Raw genomic sequence first — 14203 nt, 5'->3', positions numbered from 1 at the left:
TACTGAAGAGCCGTGGGGCAAGTGTCTTAAGGCGAAACATCGGTGTATACCAGTGGGGGTTCCATGTAAGTGCAATTTATTACCATTCATTCAAAGTAGAACTCATGTGAATGATATCTGATTTTTATTCCACAACGAATGTTTGAAATACAAACTGGGTAGAGATAAGTATCTTCTGTATAATTCAGTGTTCATATAGAAGTATTTGTTTCGAAAGAATTATTTTCTTTCGTGTAATTCAATGTTTATATGAAAGTAGCTGTTTCAGGAGGACTTTCTTTCAGTTTGTGTCTGAAAGTTACTTCTTTGCATGATCTACACAGCCATGTCTAGAGTTACTATTTTCAAATTTATTACTTCCTTCCTTTCTTTGGAAGATTCCCTCATCCCTTTTTTTGTATTAAGATGAAGTATCTCTCAATATGTTATTCAAATTAGCTTTTTTTCCGAGAATAGTACAGCGAACGTGTCACGAGAGGCAGCACTAGTAGTAGGGACAAACATAAACTATTCACATATAAAAAGTGTTATTTACGTAATATTAATTTATTATTTGAAAATATAAACCTGATATAAAACATTATTTTTTACTAGTATAATGCCAACAATGTATTGCTGTTTTGCGAATTGTATGTCGGATAATCGATATCCGAAAGAAAACGTGTTTTTATACCATTCGGTCGCTTGGCTACCAGTCGGTAGCCAAGCGGTTCGGCGTGGGTGCTTTGTTCACTCACTCGAATTAACTGCCGTGTTGGTCGGTGGTTCAAGCCCTAGTCTGAACGATCGATCTTCACTTGCTACCGTCCAACCCGTGTTAGGAATCACACGTTAAAAGGTAAGACCTCGTTAATCCTTAGCTCGCACAAGTTTCGACTTCTGAGGGTTGTCGTTCGTAGGGGTGCGACAGCTGGTTAACGGAAAAACAGATTTTAAACAGATTTTAAACAGACAGATTTTAATGAGGTTAGATGTGAGATATGGATACATGCTTCGAGAAGAGTGGATTTAACAGTGCAAAAAATAAATAAATAATAATATGTATGCTCTCAACATGAAATGAATAGTAAACTTTTCATTATTTACCATTGATTAGAATGAGATATAACCTCAATCGTTCATTAAACTATATTCATTTATTATATTTAATTAAATTTATTTCATTACCATCTATATATGATGGTAATTCATAATTATTTTAAATTTATTCTATTACAGTTTGAATCTACCGCTACTCTTTTACTAGAGTCTGTATACTAACCTGTCTATTAATTAACTTTTTCTTTAGTTACTTTTAAATTACGGCATGCAGCCAACGTTTTAATGTTACAACAGTGTTATCCTTTACAGTTGCAAATTTTAGTTTTGCTCCAGGAACATCTTCTTGTGTTAAAAACATTCTTTTTAATTGTACTTTACCATATGTTTATATGATGATAAGGCAGTGTTTGTCCCTACCGAACTACTAGCGCTGCTAGTGAGTGATTTTTCGTACTTCAGGAAAAAGGTTTATTCAAATCATTGAATTTCATCATGGAAGATAATCTTATCCACCCCGCGCGACCTACTACAAATGTATTATATAGATATGACACGTAGTCAATAAAATTTATCTATCTATTACATACTCAAGTTTAGGTGACAACACCCTTTCTTGCCTATCATGTGAACCTACGACTTTGTAGGTACGTGTGGCAGAAACCCGAGGGAAAAAAATGTCATTTGGTCGGGACGACCACCGATAGACCGGTTTCTGAGTACTAACGTTATCGGTACATTTCATCGATTTCCTCACAATATGACTGCTGTGATGGTGTGGCCTGGTTGCAGAAAGTTATAATAACACCAACCGCTGACCACTATACAGTAACCACGGTCTTTTTTTGGTTGATTTTTGCCTATTTGCGAACGTCTTCTGTTGTCGTAGAGGATCCAATTTGCATCCTACGTGACGATCCAAAAAGTATCGTTTTGGTTTCGCAAAATCAAAGTAAAAGACCTCGAAATGTGACAATTACAAAACTTTTGAAACAACCTAATACTTTCTCAGCATGATCTACACATCTTTGTAAAGAGTTCATTTTGAAATCAATTGCTTTCTTTCATTTTTTGGAAGGTTCCCAAATTTTTTTTGTAGAAGTAGAAAGTCAAAAACTTTCTATTTCAGTCTCTTATTGTCTCCTAGTACCATAGACTTTCAAAAGGATGTCTTTTGGATATCCATGAAGAAACCATTATTGGGCAACACAAATAGGAATGTCCGTGAACATTACAATTATAGATACTGTTGGAGTTCAAACTTTCAAACTTCATTCATCCATTCCATAATTGTCATTTTTTACTGATTGTTACAGATAATATAGTAATATAATATAATATAATCCTGTACAGAGGTTACCTAAGCATAAATGCTTGTAGTGCATATCTCTGTACAAGGAAAACAAAAAAAAAAATTAATTGTATTTAATGTTGGGAGAGGTGCAAATTGATTGTGCATAGAGGATAGTTTATATATATATATATATATATATATATATATATATATATATATATATATATATATATATATATATTGAGTAGAAATGAGTCAACTTGATGAGCGCTTTTTAATTTTTTTTTTCCTTCATTCATTTATATTTTGATTTTTTTTAATGGTTTATCTTATTTTATTTTCATTTATTCATATTTTGTTAAATTGTTATCATTTTTTTTTTTCCAAGTTTTTTTCCATTTTATATTTTCATTTTATTTTCATTTATAGGTATATTTTATTTCCATTAATCAATTGTTTTATTTGGTGTTTAAAGGAACTGAGTTTATATATTTTTTTAATTTGAAGTGGTAGTTTGTTATATAGTTTCGGACCTATATAAAAAAGGCTATTTTGGGAGTGGCTTTTACTAAAAAATGGTATATCAATTGATAGTGTCGTAATAAATCGGGTTGGGATAGTTTTATTGTGATTTATTGTTGGTTTTGTATTTTTATGCATATATAGCAAGCATTGGTGTATATGTAGTTTGTTAATGTCAAAGATATCTAGTTCATCGTAAAGCTTATTGGTGGGGAAACGGTTGTTTTTTCTGAAACCTATTTTTAGTATACAGTTCTGAGTAGTTTTCAAATTTTGTAATGCATTATTATATGATCCTCCCCATATTACTATACAGTATCTAAATAATGGTTCAATTAGTGATGTATATATAAGTTTTAGGTTACGATTGTCTAAAATGTACCTAAGGATGTAAAATTTTCGAATTATTTGCCTAGCTTTATTGTTTACATATTTGGTATGCGCGTTCCATTTAAGGTGTTGATCGACAATTACGCCAAGATATTTTATTTCTTTGGTTTTTTGGATAGATGGACAGTTGCAATTTGGTTGAGTGCCTGTTTTCTTATGAAGCATAATATAATTTCTGTTTGGTTGAGTGTCGACATTTGTAGAAAATGTTATGAATTTACTTTTAGACGTATTCAGAGACAACTTGCTATAATTTAGCCATTGTGAAATTTTTATAAGATCCTTTTCAGCTTTATTGAATAGATTATCCCAGTTTTTATCAGTAAGCAAAATTGCCGTATCATCAGCGTATGAAACAAGATGTCCTTGGAAATCTTTAATTTTTGCTATCGAGTTAATATAAACAAGAAAAAGTATTGGGCCCAGAACTGTTCCTTGCGGTACGCCTGTTGTTATTTCAAGTGGTGCGCTGCAAATGTGATCAATTTTTACTCTCTGATATCTGTGTTTCAAATAGTTTTCTAAAATGTTCAATGCTGGACCGCGAATGCCTGCCTCATTTAGTCTTTCTATTAATATTTCGTGACCTACCGTATCAAAAGCCTTTGCTAAGTCGAGAAATATACATAAACATTTTTCTGACTTATCTAAGCAGTCAACAATCCCTTTTGTAAGATCAATTATGGCATGTTGTGTACTTAGATTATTTCTGAAACCAAATTGCCTGTTAGATATTATTTGATTTTTCTCAAAAAATTCCATAAGTCTAGATTTCAAACATTTTTCAAAAATTTTTGCTAAATTATTTATAACTGAAATTGGTCGGTAGTTACTAGGATCTTTTCTGTTTCCAGATTTATAGACAGGTGTTATATTACTTTCCTTCCATTGCTTTGGTATCACCCCTGTTGAAAAGGATAGATTAATTATATATGTCAGTGGTGAAATGATGTGCATATGTATTAATTTGATTGTATTCACGGTCAGGCCGTCAGGACCAGCTGAAGTTTTATTTTTTAAGTTAGATATGTGTTTAATGATTTCATTTTCCGTGACAGGTCTCAGATAAATTGAAGATGATACATTTTGTTTTTCTATCAATTCATTGGGTTTCAGTTGATCATCCTTATTTATGTTTTCTGCCATTTCTTTGCCTATGTTAGTAAATAAATCATTCAGTATGTTTACTTTATCTAGATTATTTAGTTTCAACGCCTTCCCTATTATAGATTGGAATGTTTTTTAGTTCATGATTATTTGATTTAATATTATTTGAAGCGCAGTTTATAATTTCCCAGATTTGTTTGTAGTTCCTTCCTGCGTCGTATATTTTATTTCTATAATATTGATTTTTTGTTTCTTTCAGTAATCTATTAAGCATATTTCGATATTGTGAGTACTCTGTCTTATTTTCAATTGAATAATTTTTTATTAATTTTTTTTTAAACGGTCCCTATATTTGATTGATTTAATGAGCCCTGTTGTGATCCATGGTTTAATTTTTTTAGTATGTAGAAAACAGTTTTTAGTTTTTGTACATTTCGTTATATTCCCATTAATTTTATCTATGAATAGGTCATAACAATGTTGAGCATCTTCATTCAAATAAATATTTTGCCAGTTTTCTTTTCTTAAAAGGTGGTTTAGCTTGGTGTGATCCAAAAAGCTATTTTGTATTTCCTTGTTTTGTTCCCTTTTTTGTTTTTCATTGTATGATACAGATAAGAATATTGAATAGTGATCAGATATATTCGTTTCAATAACATATGCATTGATATTAGTTGATCCCTTATTTTTTCTGACAAAAATGTGATCAATTGTTGATTTACATTTTTTGGTTTCTCTTGTTGTTGTATTGATATAGGACATGAAGCCGTTTTCATTAAGAACATTTATGTAGTTATTCACATCAAGAGATTCATCATTTTGTAAATTGATATTTATGTCACCCATGAAAACGTCTACATCATTTTTGTTTAGTTTCTCCAAATAATTATTAAAATCATTTATGTAGCTAATTATATTTGTTGATGGAGGTCGATATGAGGCTGTAATGTTTATATTATATATATATATATATATATATATATATATATATATATATATATATATATATATATATATATATATATATATATATATATATATATATCACTATTTATAGAGAGATTGAGCAAGTTGATATCAGTTATGGGAATGATAGTAACTTCAGCTGCCAGATAACTTTTTGAATAGACCAAGACACCATCGTTTTGATTGAATTTTGAATTATTATAATGAATTTGAAAATTTGGTATTTCAAAGTCACTCACCTTATCCACGTTCCATGTTTCAGATAGAATTATGATATCAATTTTTTCTTTCACTGGTTCAATATACAGTAATAGTTCCTCAAAGTTTTTATTTACACTCCTTATATTGAAATGTATTATGTTGAAATGTTTGTCGCTTGAGTTTTTAAGAGTTGTATCTTCTATACATTCTAAGACCTTGGTTTGCACCTCTCCTTGTTCCAATATATTCAAAAGGTTCAACATATACAAAAATTGATTTTGATGTAACTTTTCAACAGACTCCTATTCCTAGAAAAGTTGCTTACAACGTGAGAGTTATAAAAGGATTTTAATTTAATTCATATAGATTAATTACAAGAACTAAAAGTATAGAAATATTTATATTACAACCTTTGAAAACTAATAGTAATCATTGTAACTGGTCATATTGCTTCCAAGTCTTTTCGACATTTCAATGTTTTGATCTTATTGTTTATTTTGACTATTATTTTCCCGTTTTCTGACCAAACACTTCTGAAATCTGTTCTTTTTATTGCTTCATCCATTAGGGGCATTCTTGATGGTGTAAGATCTTCTTTTATCACAATTCCCGTTCCTTTCAGCATTTTTTTATTGGTGTAGATGTGTTGTTTTATTTTATAATTTGCTAATGTCAAGAATATACTTCTGTTTTTTCCATCACTTATTTTTCCAACTCTATAGCATGTTTGAATATCCTCATCGGTTAGATTCATTCCCATTGCTTGATTAATTGTATCACTCACTTTTTGTTTAGTGTTTTCGTGAGCTTCTTCTTTTATGTTGAAGACACGAATGTTCTTCTTTCTTGATTGTTGATCATATTGATCAACTTCTCTAGCAAGTTTATTGTATTCACCCTGTAAGTTGGTGAATGATGATTCCATTTTTGCTATTGCGGATTCGTATTGCTTGTTTTGGTTTTCCATATAATTTTCTACCGTTAATAATCTCTCTTCGTACTCCAGCAATTTTTTGTTTACGTTCAGCAAAACACAATTTGCCACTTTATCAGTGATGCTTTTTATGAATATCTCGTCTGTCCATAGTTTTTTCATTGCAATGTTCACAGCTGCTTTTAATTCTTCACCTTGCTCGCGTGTTAATACCATGATTTTTTTTTTTCAGTGGGTAGTACTTTTTGTCACAGGTAGGAAATGAAACTTAAAACAAAACTTGCACTTTTTTTTGAGACTGAATTCTCTCTTCACAATCTAATATTTGAAATTTAGAATAGGAGCTCTCGAATATACGTCTACTCTGCTTGACACATGAACGACGAATATTTAGTATATTTAGTTTAAAACTTTTACACTCTATGTAATTATATTTGATGTTTTGTAAATCTTTGAAAATATGTATAAGTTAGCTATGACGTTGTTGAAAAAATAGAATTGAGTTATTTTGACAGAAAAAAATATGGTTCTTCGAGCCTGGATATTTCCAGTAACACCTCATTTACAGGTAAAGATACCCTTCTATGGAAATTCGTTCAGTAGTTTTTGAGTTTATTGCGTTCAGACAGACAGATGTGGTATAGTGGGGAGAATGTGTTTTATTAAAATGATAGTGATTGGAGTTTACCAAAAAAGATATAACTACTATTTCAATTTCGAACCATGAAAAGTTTGAACAACCGGATTCCATTGTTTCAGAAACACGTGGATTCTCGAACATCATTTCCAACCCAATGTCATATTACTCATTACATAAATGCATGTGGTTTCGAAGCAGATATCGTTACAAGAGTCATTTGTTATTAAATTATAACCAATACAGCAGGATGCAATCAATTACTATTGGAATGACAACAATCATCAGTTCTTATTGATTGTTTACGATTTAATCTCATAAATAATCAATTCTCGGGAAAATTGTTTGTATCCGATCAGTGGAAAAGTTTTCAGTGGAATTATTGTTAATACTTCCTATAGATTTGCAACTTGGATCTATGGCCAGATAAGATCATTCCAAGACATTTTTTGTGGGGAATATATCCTGATTTCTTTGGTTTTGCAACCTTTACCAATTTGGAAAATAAATAAATCTAGAACTACAGAGAATATACGCAACTGATGTGAACTTACTGCACGATATAAAGCTATGGGAAAAAATCTATACTAATTAGTAAGTGAAATGTGCTTATGAATTTCGGCCAATGAATAAAATGGATTTATTTGAAAAATCAATGTGTGTTTTTATTGGACTAGTTTCCATCAATAATTAACGATTCGTAAAGCCATACCTGACAGTTCACACAATCTAATTTTCCCCTGAAAATTATATCGATTTCAAAAATCAGAGTTTCTTCCTGACACATGTACGTTACATAAAATTTTACTAAATAAAACTACAATTTTTATGCATGAGTACGAGCCCTGTGTTTGAACGTCGCTGTAAACAGTTGCTGTAGGATAATTTAGTAGCATTGCAAGATTTTTTTTCTTAAATATTTGAAATATTTGCTACGGTTTTTGATTCAATTGTTTTTTCAATTTTGAAGGTTTTCGACCGACATTTTAGTATTTTTATATATATTTTTTAAGGGACAAAACACAAACACTACAGGAAAATCCTTAAGGTGCTATTAGAGCGGTGCCTGTGCGAAAGTTGTGATTCACATTGGATGTGAATCGCTGGAGATTCAATCTATTTGGAAAAACATTCTCAGGAAATTTATTCCACATAAACGGCGTTCTCTAAATGGAAGAGTTCTTAAACAGTGAAGTTCTAGGTGTAGGTACTGAGTTGAACCTCAAAACGATGAGCAGCCACAATTCGTCACGTATTTCTGACATGTACCGCTCTTGGTGGAATCAAATGTGCCAAGTCACTTGAGCACCTTCCGTGAAAGTATCTACAGTAGAGAGACGAATTTCCAACCTTTCTTTGATGTTCCAGACTATCAATGCTGCAAATGATGTTCGCGTCTCCAATCAGGCGGAAGGCTCTTTTCTGGATGGAATCCAGAAACTTCAGGGTATGTTTGGGGGCGGAACACCATACATGAGTACAAGACTCCAAAGAAGGTCTGATCTGAGCCTTATAAAGCATCAAAATTTACTGAGGTGTGTACAGTTTCCTTTAGAAGCAGCCTTTGCAATTCCAGAGACATGATTATACCAAGACATATTGGTGTCCATTTTAACCCCCAACAAACTCATCGAAGCAGAAAGCGGAATTGTCTGACCTAACATTATTATATCCAGTTCGGAGACATTTAACTTTTTTTTTGGAGACAACCGATGCTTGGGTTTTTGTGGCATTGTATTAAACCTGGTTACTTTCACCCCAATTCGAAATTACGCCTAGATCATCATGAATATATTTAACCTCCTCCGCCGGTGAAGAGGGTTGAAGACAATATGAATCCCTGGGGAACACCAGTGTTGATAATAAAAGTATTCGAGAGATATCCATCGATGGCCACTTGCAGGAAACGTTATTTCAGGAAGCTGAAGAGCCATACACAAAAATGATTCGACACGCCATAGCATCGAAGTTTGGTCAGCAAACCCTCATGGCACACTCGGTCAAAGGCCTTAGAAATATCAAGCGCAACAGAGCTCTTGATCGCGTTATGACAAATACGGGTGACATACGATCGAAGGTCACCTGCGTTGATCTTTGTTTCCGAAAGCCATATTGATGATCGCTCAAGATGTTGAAGCCTTCCAAATATTTGAGGATATGGTGGTTTACGACTTTCTCTCATTTGTGCACATTTTAAATATGATAACGGGCACTTCATCGGGACCAGACGCCTTGTTGATGTTGAGCTGTTTCAAAATTCGCCTGACTAGACACTGACGAAAAGTAATTTCCGGCATTGTGGATTCTAGTGTGGGAATAGTGGGTGCTGCCTTTTCCAGAAAATCGACTGTGGAGTGAGACGCAAATTTTTCTGCTAGTAGATTTGCTTTTTCTATGGCTGTTGTTGCAATTGAATAATTCGCTTGTGCTAGTGGTGGAATTGTGGATTTTGTAAAGTTTTGATAAACAGCTTCAGCTAACGACCAAAAGAATCTAGACCCATTGGGATTGGCAAGCAGTTTATCCCTAATTCTCTGATTGTGAAGTTCTTTGCTTTCATTTCAAAATTTAAATTTCAATAAATGTTCAAACTGAATATTACTGGAGTTTTTTTCCCAACATCAAACCGTTATTTTAACAAATCACCAAGTGATCATCTTCAAGAGGAAGATCAAATATTTGATCTTGAAATAACGGTTGATGGTAAAATAACGGTTTGGTGTTGGGAAAAAAACTCCAGTAATATTCATTAGTACACCAAAGGTTCCAAATAGTGCATCATAAATGTTCAAACTGTTCACTATCTTCTTCCTGGCAGGTACGTTTAAAAATTTACTCATTTTTTGCCTTACGCAATGTTTCTGAAGTAATTTCGTTGAAAGCACCTTTCTTCTATCCACAAATTCTGAAATAGCCCGTATCCCTACGAAAACATCTAGAGGGCTTTTCTATGGGACCACGTTTGCCTATTGATCGGTTTGAATAATTATCATACAGACACTTTCAAACCAGCAGACGAACGATCACACGTGGTCTTTTAGAATGATCCACTCGATTACCTGATATGACGCCTCTAGAATGAGTAACATCTGTAGTATACGATATATCACCACTTTTCATTTTAGAACTCATCGATAGAAAAGAGATACTTGCAACGAAATCGCCCTAGGAACATTTCATAATGTGAGCAAAGCGTTTGTAAACAGGCGTCATTATGGCCAGGAAATGAATGGTAAACATTTTTGATATTCATTCGATTGAACTGAAATGGTAGTGTCCTCTTGGCGACGAACAAAACCGATGCTTTTTACGTAACTTTTGTCTGATATTGATATCTTGTTAAAACGAGGAGTACTATTTACGTCCGTACTGTATATTAGCAAAAGTCAATATTTTACCTTTTTTTATTTAAAACTTTTCCACAAACATTGGCTATTTTCAATGAGGAAAATTAAATTAAAATTGAATACGAATTATAAATATATAAACATGAATTCTGAACTCATTTTTTTAATAAAACATGTTTATATTAACTACAAATCTTTTTCGAATTCTGTACATTTACTTTATGATTTATGAAACATTCAGTAGTCATTCTGGATAAACTGTTTCATATTCCTTCTTCGACTTTGCCACGGTCATCGCTTGATTTAAAGTCTACTCATGCTTTATTTATTTTTATTTCGTTGTCCGTTTTGATCAACATGAATAAAGGGTGTGACTTCAATAACTTACATTTCTTGAGAAAATAGTGACATCATTTGTATGCGCTGCACCTAGAAAATGTTCATTTGGCTTCATAGTTGGAATCTGGACAGAAAATTTATCGACCTACATCTTCGCTGACCTTCAGTGAATTTTGGTCCTTCGGAGATCAAGCGAAGTTACCCCTTGCATCATACACATATACAGTTGAAACACTGGAAGAATACGCATAGACCGTCAAATTGTGCATCAAAGAGAAAAAGGTTCTTCCCGTTTGGCCAATTCCAGTTTTGGGCAAGAACCACTTATATATTCCTGATCTGTCTCACAATGAACATTCATCTTTATTGTTTTTAAGAAATTTGCTTAAATTATTATTCATTCTGTAATCCATGTAATGTATTCATTCTGTGCGGTGGCTGTATGCTGTTTTTTAGGGGGAAACTCAATTACGGTTACATTTTATAAAACCTGTGCGGAATTATGTATGACAGTGTCCCTATAGGATACATTATTCGACACATCTCTATCAGTATATCGCAACGCATGTTTTTTAAAAAAAGAAAGATTCGGATTATTGTGTATTGATGTATTCCAACATTACATGAATTTTTTCATTCTTTAATATTTACATTTAATATGTTTAAATATTTTTTTTTGTTTTCATGTCAGAGTGACGAAAGGTGCGCGGAAGCCAGATTACCCGCTTTTGGCTATATTTTCAGGGCTCTGTAAAAATTATAAATAATTGAGATACAGTTTCGGGAGTCGGGACTTTTTTTACGCAAATTCATTGATTTTTTCAAATCTTTTTTCAAATTTCCAAAATTTTGAAAATTTTCCGAGATATTAAGAAAAAACTAAAGCCCAATTTTTTTTTCACTTCATTGTTTATAACTTTTGTAATTTTTATCGGCGCGTTTTCGGAACTTTCCTTAAACTTTCTAGGCAAAAATACGAATCGAATGACAACTTGGTCGTTATTTTTGGACAGGGCTGAAAAATGTCACCAAAAAGAGCTAAATCGAGTACATGTGACTATATATGGTTGATCTTTACCCGAATATCTGTTTCGATTTTGTTGAGAGAAATATTTAATGATTCAATTGAAAGAATGATTCTGAAAGAATGACTGAATTTTATAGGTACAACGTATTGAAAAATACTACCTACTATACTCTAGATTTACATCAAGTTCTGATTCACCCATGTTGTGGTGACGAAACGTGATTTTAAGTGATAGACAACTAGAAATTCATAGAAACCAAAGCGTTTACTCGACATCAATTCCATTTATACATTGAAAGTATGCATCTTTCTGTGGTCTGTTATAAAGAATGAAAAACATTCAACTGTGAAATTTATAAAACAAAGAAATGTACATAATCATCAAACAAGAGAGCTCAATAATCTGTAACAAAAAAATTCGAATCTGTATTTTTCAGAAAATCTATATTTCACCTGTGGTTAACAAATGACGTTTTCCAACACAGAAACATTCAAATTGGTATTGAAGTATTATTTGTTGTACTAATTTACATTATCATATTCGTGTGTTCTTTTTATCAATTAAACCAATTCTGAAATAGTTTTTTTTGGAGTTATATATGAATAATTATACATTTCCTGTGTAAGCCATTGTAGTTTCTTGAGAAAGAATGAATGTTTCAACAAGTAAAACAGTGTTTTATTTTATGTATGTATGTGACAGTATATAATGGGATCAATACTTACAAGACAAGGTGACCGGCATTTCTCCAGTATAGACCGTAAGAAGTAGAGAACCATATAAATAAATGTAATTGGCCAAAATATGTTCTGCCGCATTGCCAACATTCTTATAAAGGTATCCAAAAATAAAGCCGATTACTATATGCGCTACAATCCTATTTACCGGTGCACTCTGAAACAAAAATATAATTAGTTTCGAAGTCGAGTAACTCATCGAATATTTGAAATCAAGAGACTTTGTATGCAAAAGACCCCGGTGATAGTACAGAAGTTCAAAGTATCTCAAGTAATTTCAGTCGAAATTATTCGAGTCTCGGACACACTGCTTGCTGTCTTGTTTGGAGCCGTCCAGCTTTGACGAGTGATACCACCCTGAAAGCAGCGGTCTGTAGGTGATCAGTTGATCGACTTTAACGAGGTATTGCTGCTGGACGACCGACAAACATCTGCGGAAAGAATAGTAAAAAAATTCTATCACCTATAGATGAGTCACAAATTTCACCTGAAATTTTTTTATTGAATGGGTTTTTAGGTTCGGTATGGGTTCGATGTTTCTGACTTAGACTTAAAGAAAGATATATGTTAGCCTCCGGTGTTTCATATTTTTACACAAGAGGTGACCTAGTTTTCTGCAACAATGTACCCGGCGTCATGGAAATGTTCAACATAACGTATGAACCAGAGAAATGGAGACTTTTCATCGATTCATCAAAAAGAAGTTTGAAAGCTGTACTTCTTCACGTTGGGAACCAATATGCTTCTGTGCCTGTTGGACACTCAGTCCATTCGAAAGAATGCTACGAAAATCTTGAATTTGTTCTTAATAAGCTCAGCTACTCTGATCATAAGTGGACCATTTGTGGAGACTTGAAACTTATTTCAATGTTACTAGGTCAACAAAGTGGTTACACTAAGTTTCCATGTTTCCAATGTGAATGGGATAGCCGTGACAGGAAACAACAGTATGTCAAGCAGGTGTGGCCAATAAGAAAGGGTCTTATTCCTGAAGTTAAAAATGTTGAGAAACAAAGTTCAGTGGATCCTAAAAAATCTTACTTCCACCACTCCATATCAAATTGGGGCTAATGAAACAGTTTTTGAAAGCATTAGGTAAAGAAAGAGATTGTTTCAAGTATCTTTCTGAAAAGTTTCCTGGTCTATCCGATACTAAACTAAAAGAAGGAGTCTTCGTTGGGTCTGACATAAGAAAACTTTTAAAAGATGAAAGCTTTGTCACTAAAATGGAAATGAAAGAAGAAAAAAACCTGGAATTCATTTATACTTGTTATAACAGGCTTTCTTGGAAACAAAAAACCCAAACTACAAAACTTTGGTTGCTGAATTGATACAAAACTACCATACAATGGCTTCTTCGAGCGTGTCTTCACTAACTATATTCTTAATATTCAATGCTTAATATACCTAATTTTACAATTTGCAGTACCTACATTTCAAGTACCTGTGTTTATAATGAATTAAATTACCTGAGCTTATGTCCCAGTTTCCACATTTGAAAAAATATTCACTAACGGGGAGTTATTCGATTCTAACTGATCATTCAGTAAATTACCTGAATTCTTGAATCTATTGATTTCTAAACATTCTAGAAGTTTCAAACTTTTCTCTTCTAAATGTAACACGCCGTATTCATGATTGAACTCATGTTCTTCTGTTAAAA

The 14203-nt window shown here is 32.6% G+C and overlaps 1 protein-coding gene across 1 annotated transcript in view; it reads right to left on the bottom strand.

The window, feature by feature from the left end:
- LOC111506756 (ATP-binding cassette sub-family G member 1) overlaps positions 1 to 14203 on the bottom strand; it is a 214936-nt gene that overhangs the window by 20816 nt on the left and 179917 nt on the right. Inside the window, exon 9 of the mRNA XM_074170013.1 lies at positions 12529 to 12697. Within this exon, the coding sequence (XP_074026114.1) occupies positions 12529 to 12697 (169 nt within the window). The remainder of the gene's footprint in view (positions 1 to 12528; positions 12698 to 14203) is intronic.

The sequence above is a fragment of the Leptinotarsa decemlineata genome, unplaced genomic scaffold (genome assembly GCF_025532065.1).
Source record: "Leptinotarsa decemlineata unplaced genomic scaffold, Ldec_3_MD MMD2_P_RNA_scaffold_6, whole genome shotgun sequence".
Taxonomy (NCBI): Eukaryota; Metazoa; Arthropoda; class Insecta; order Coleoptera; family Chrysomelidae; genus Leptinotarsa; species Leptinotarsa decemlineata.
Note: the sequence above shows the minus strand (reverse complement) of the source record. Positions and strands in the feature narration are given on the sequence as shown.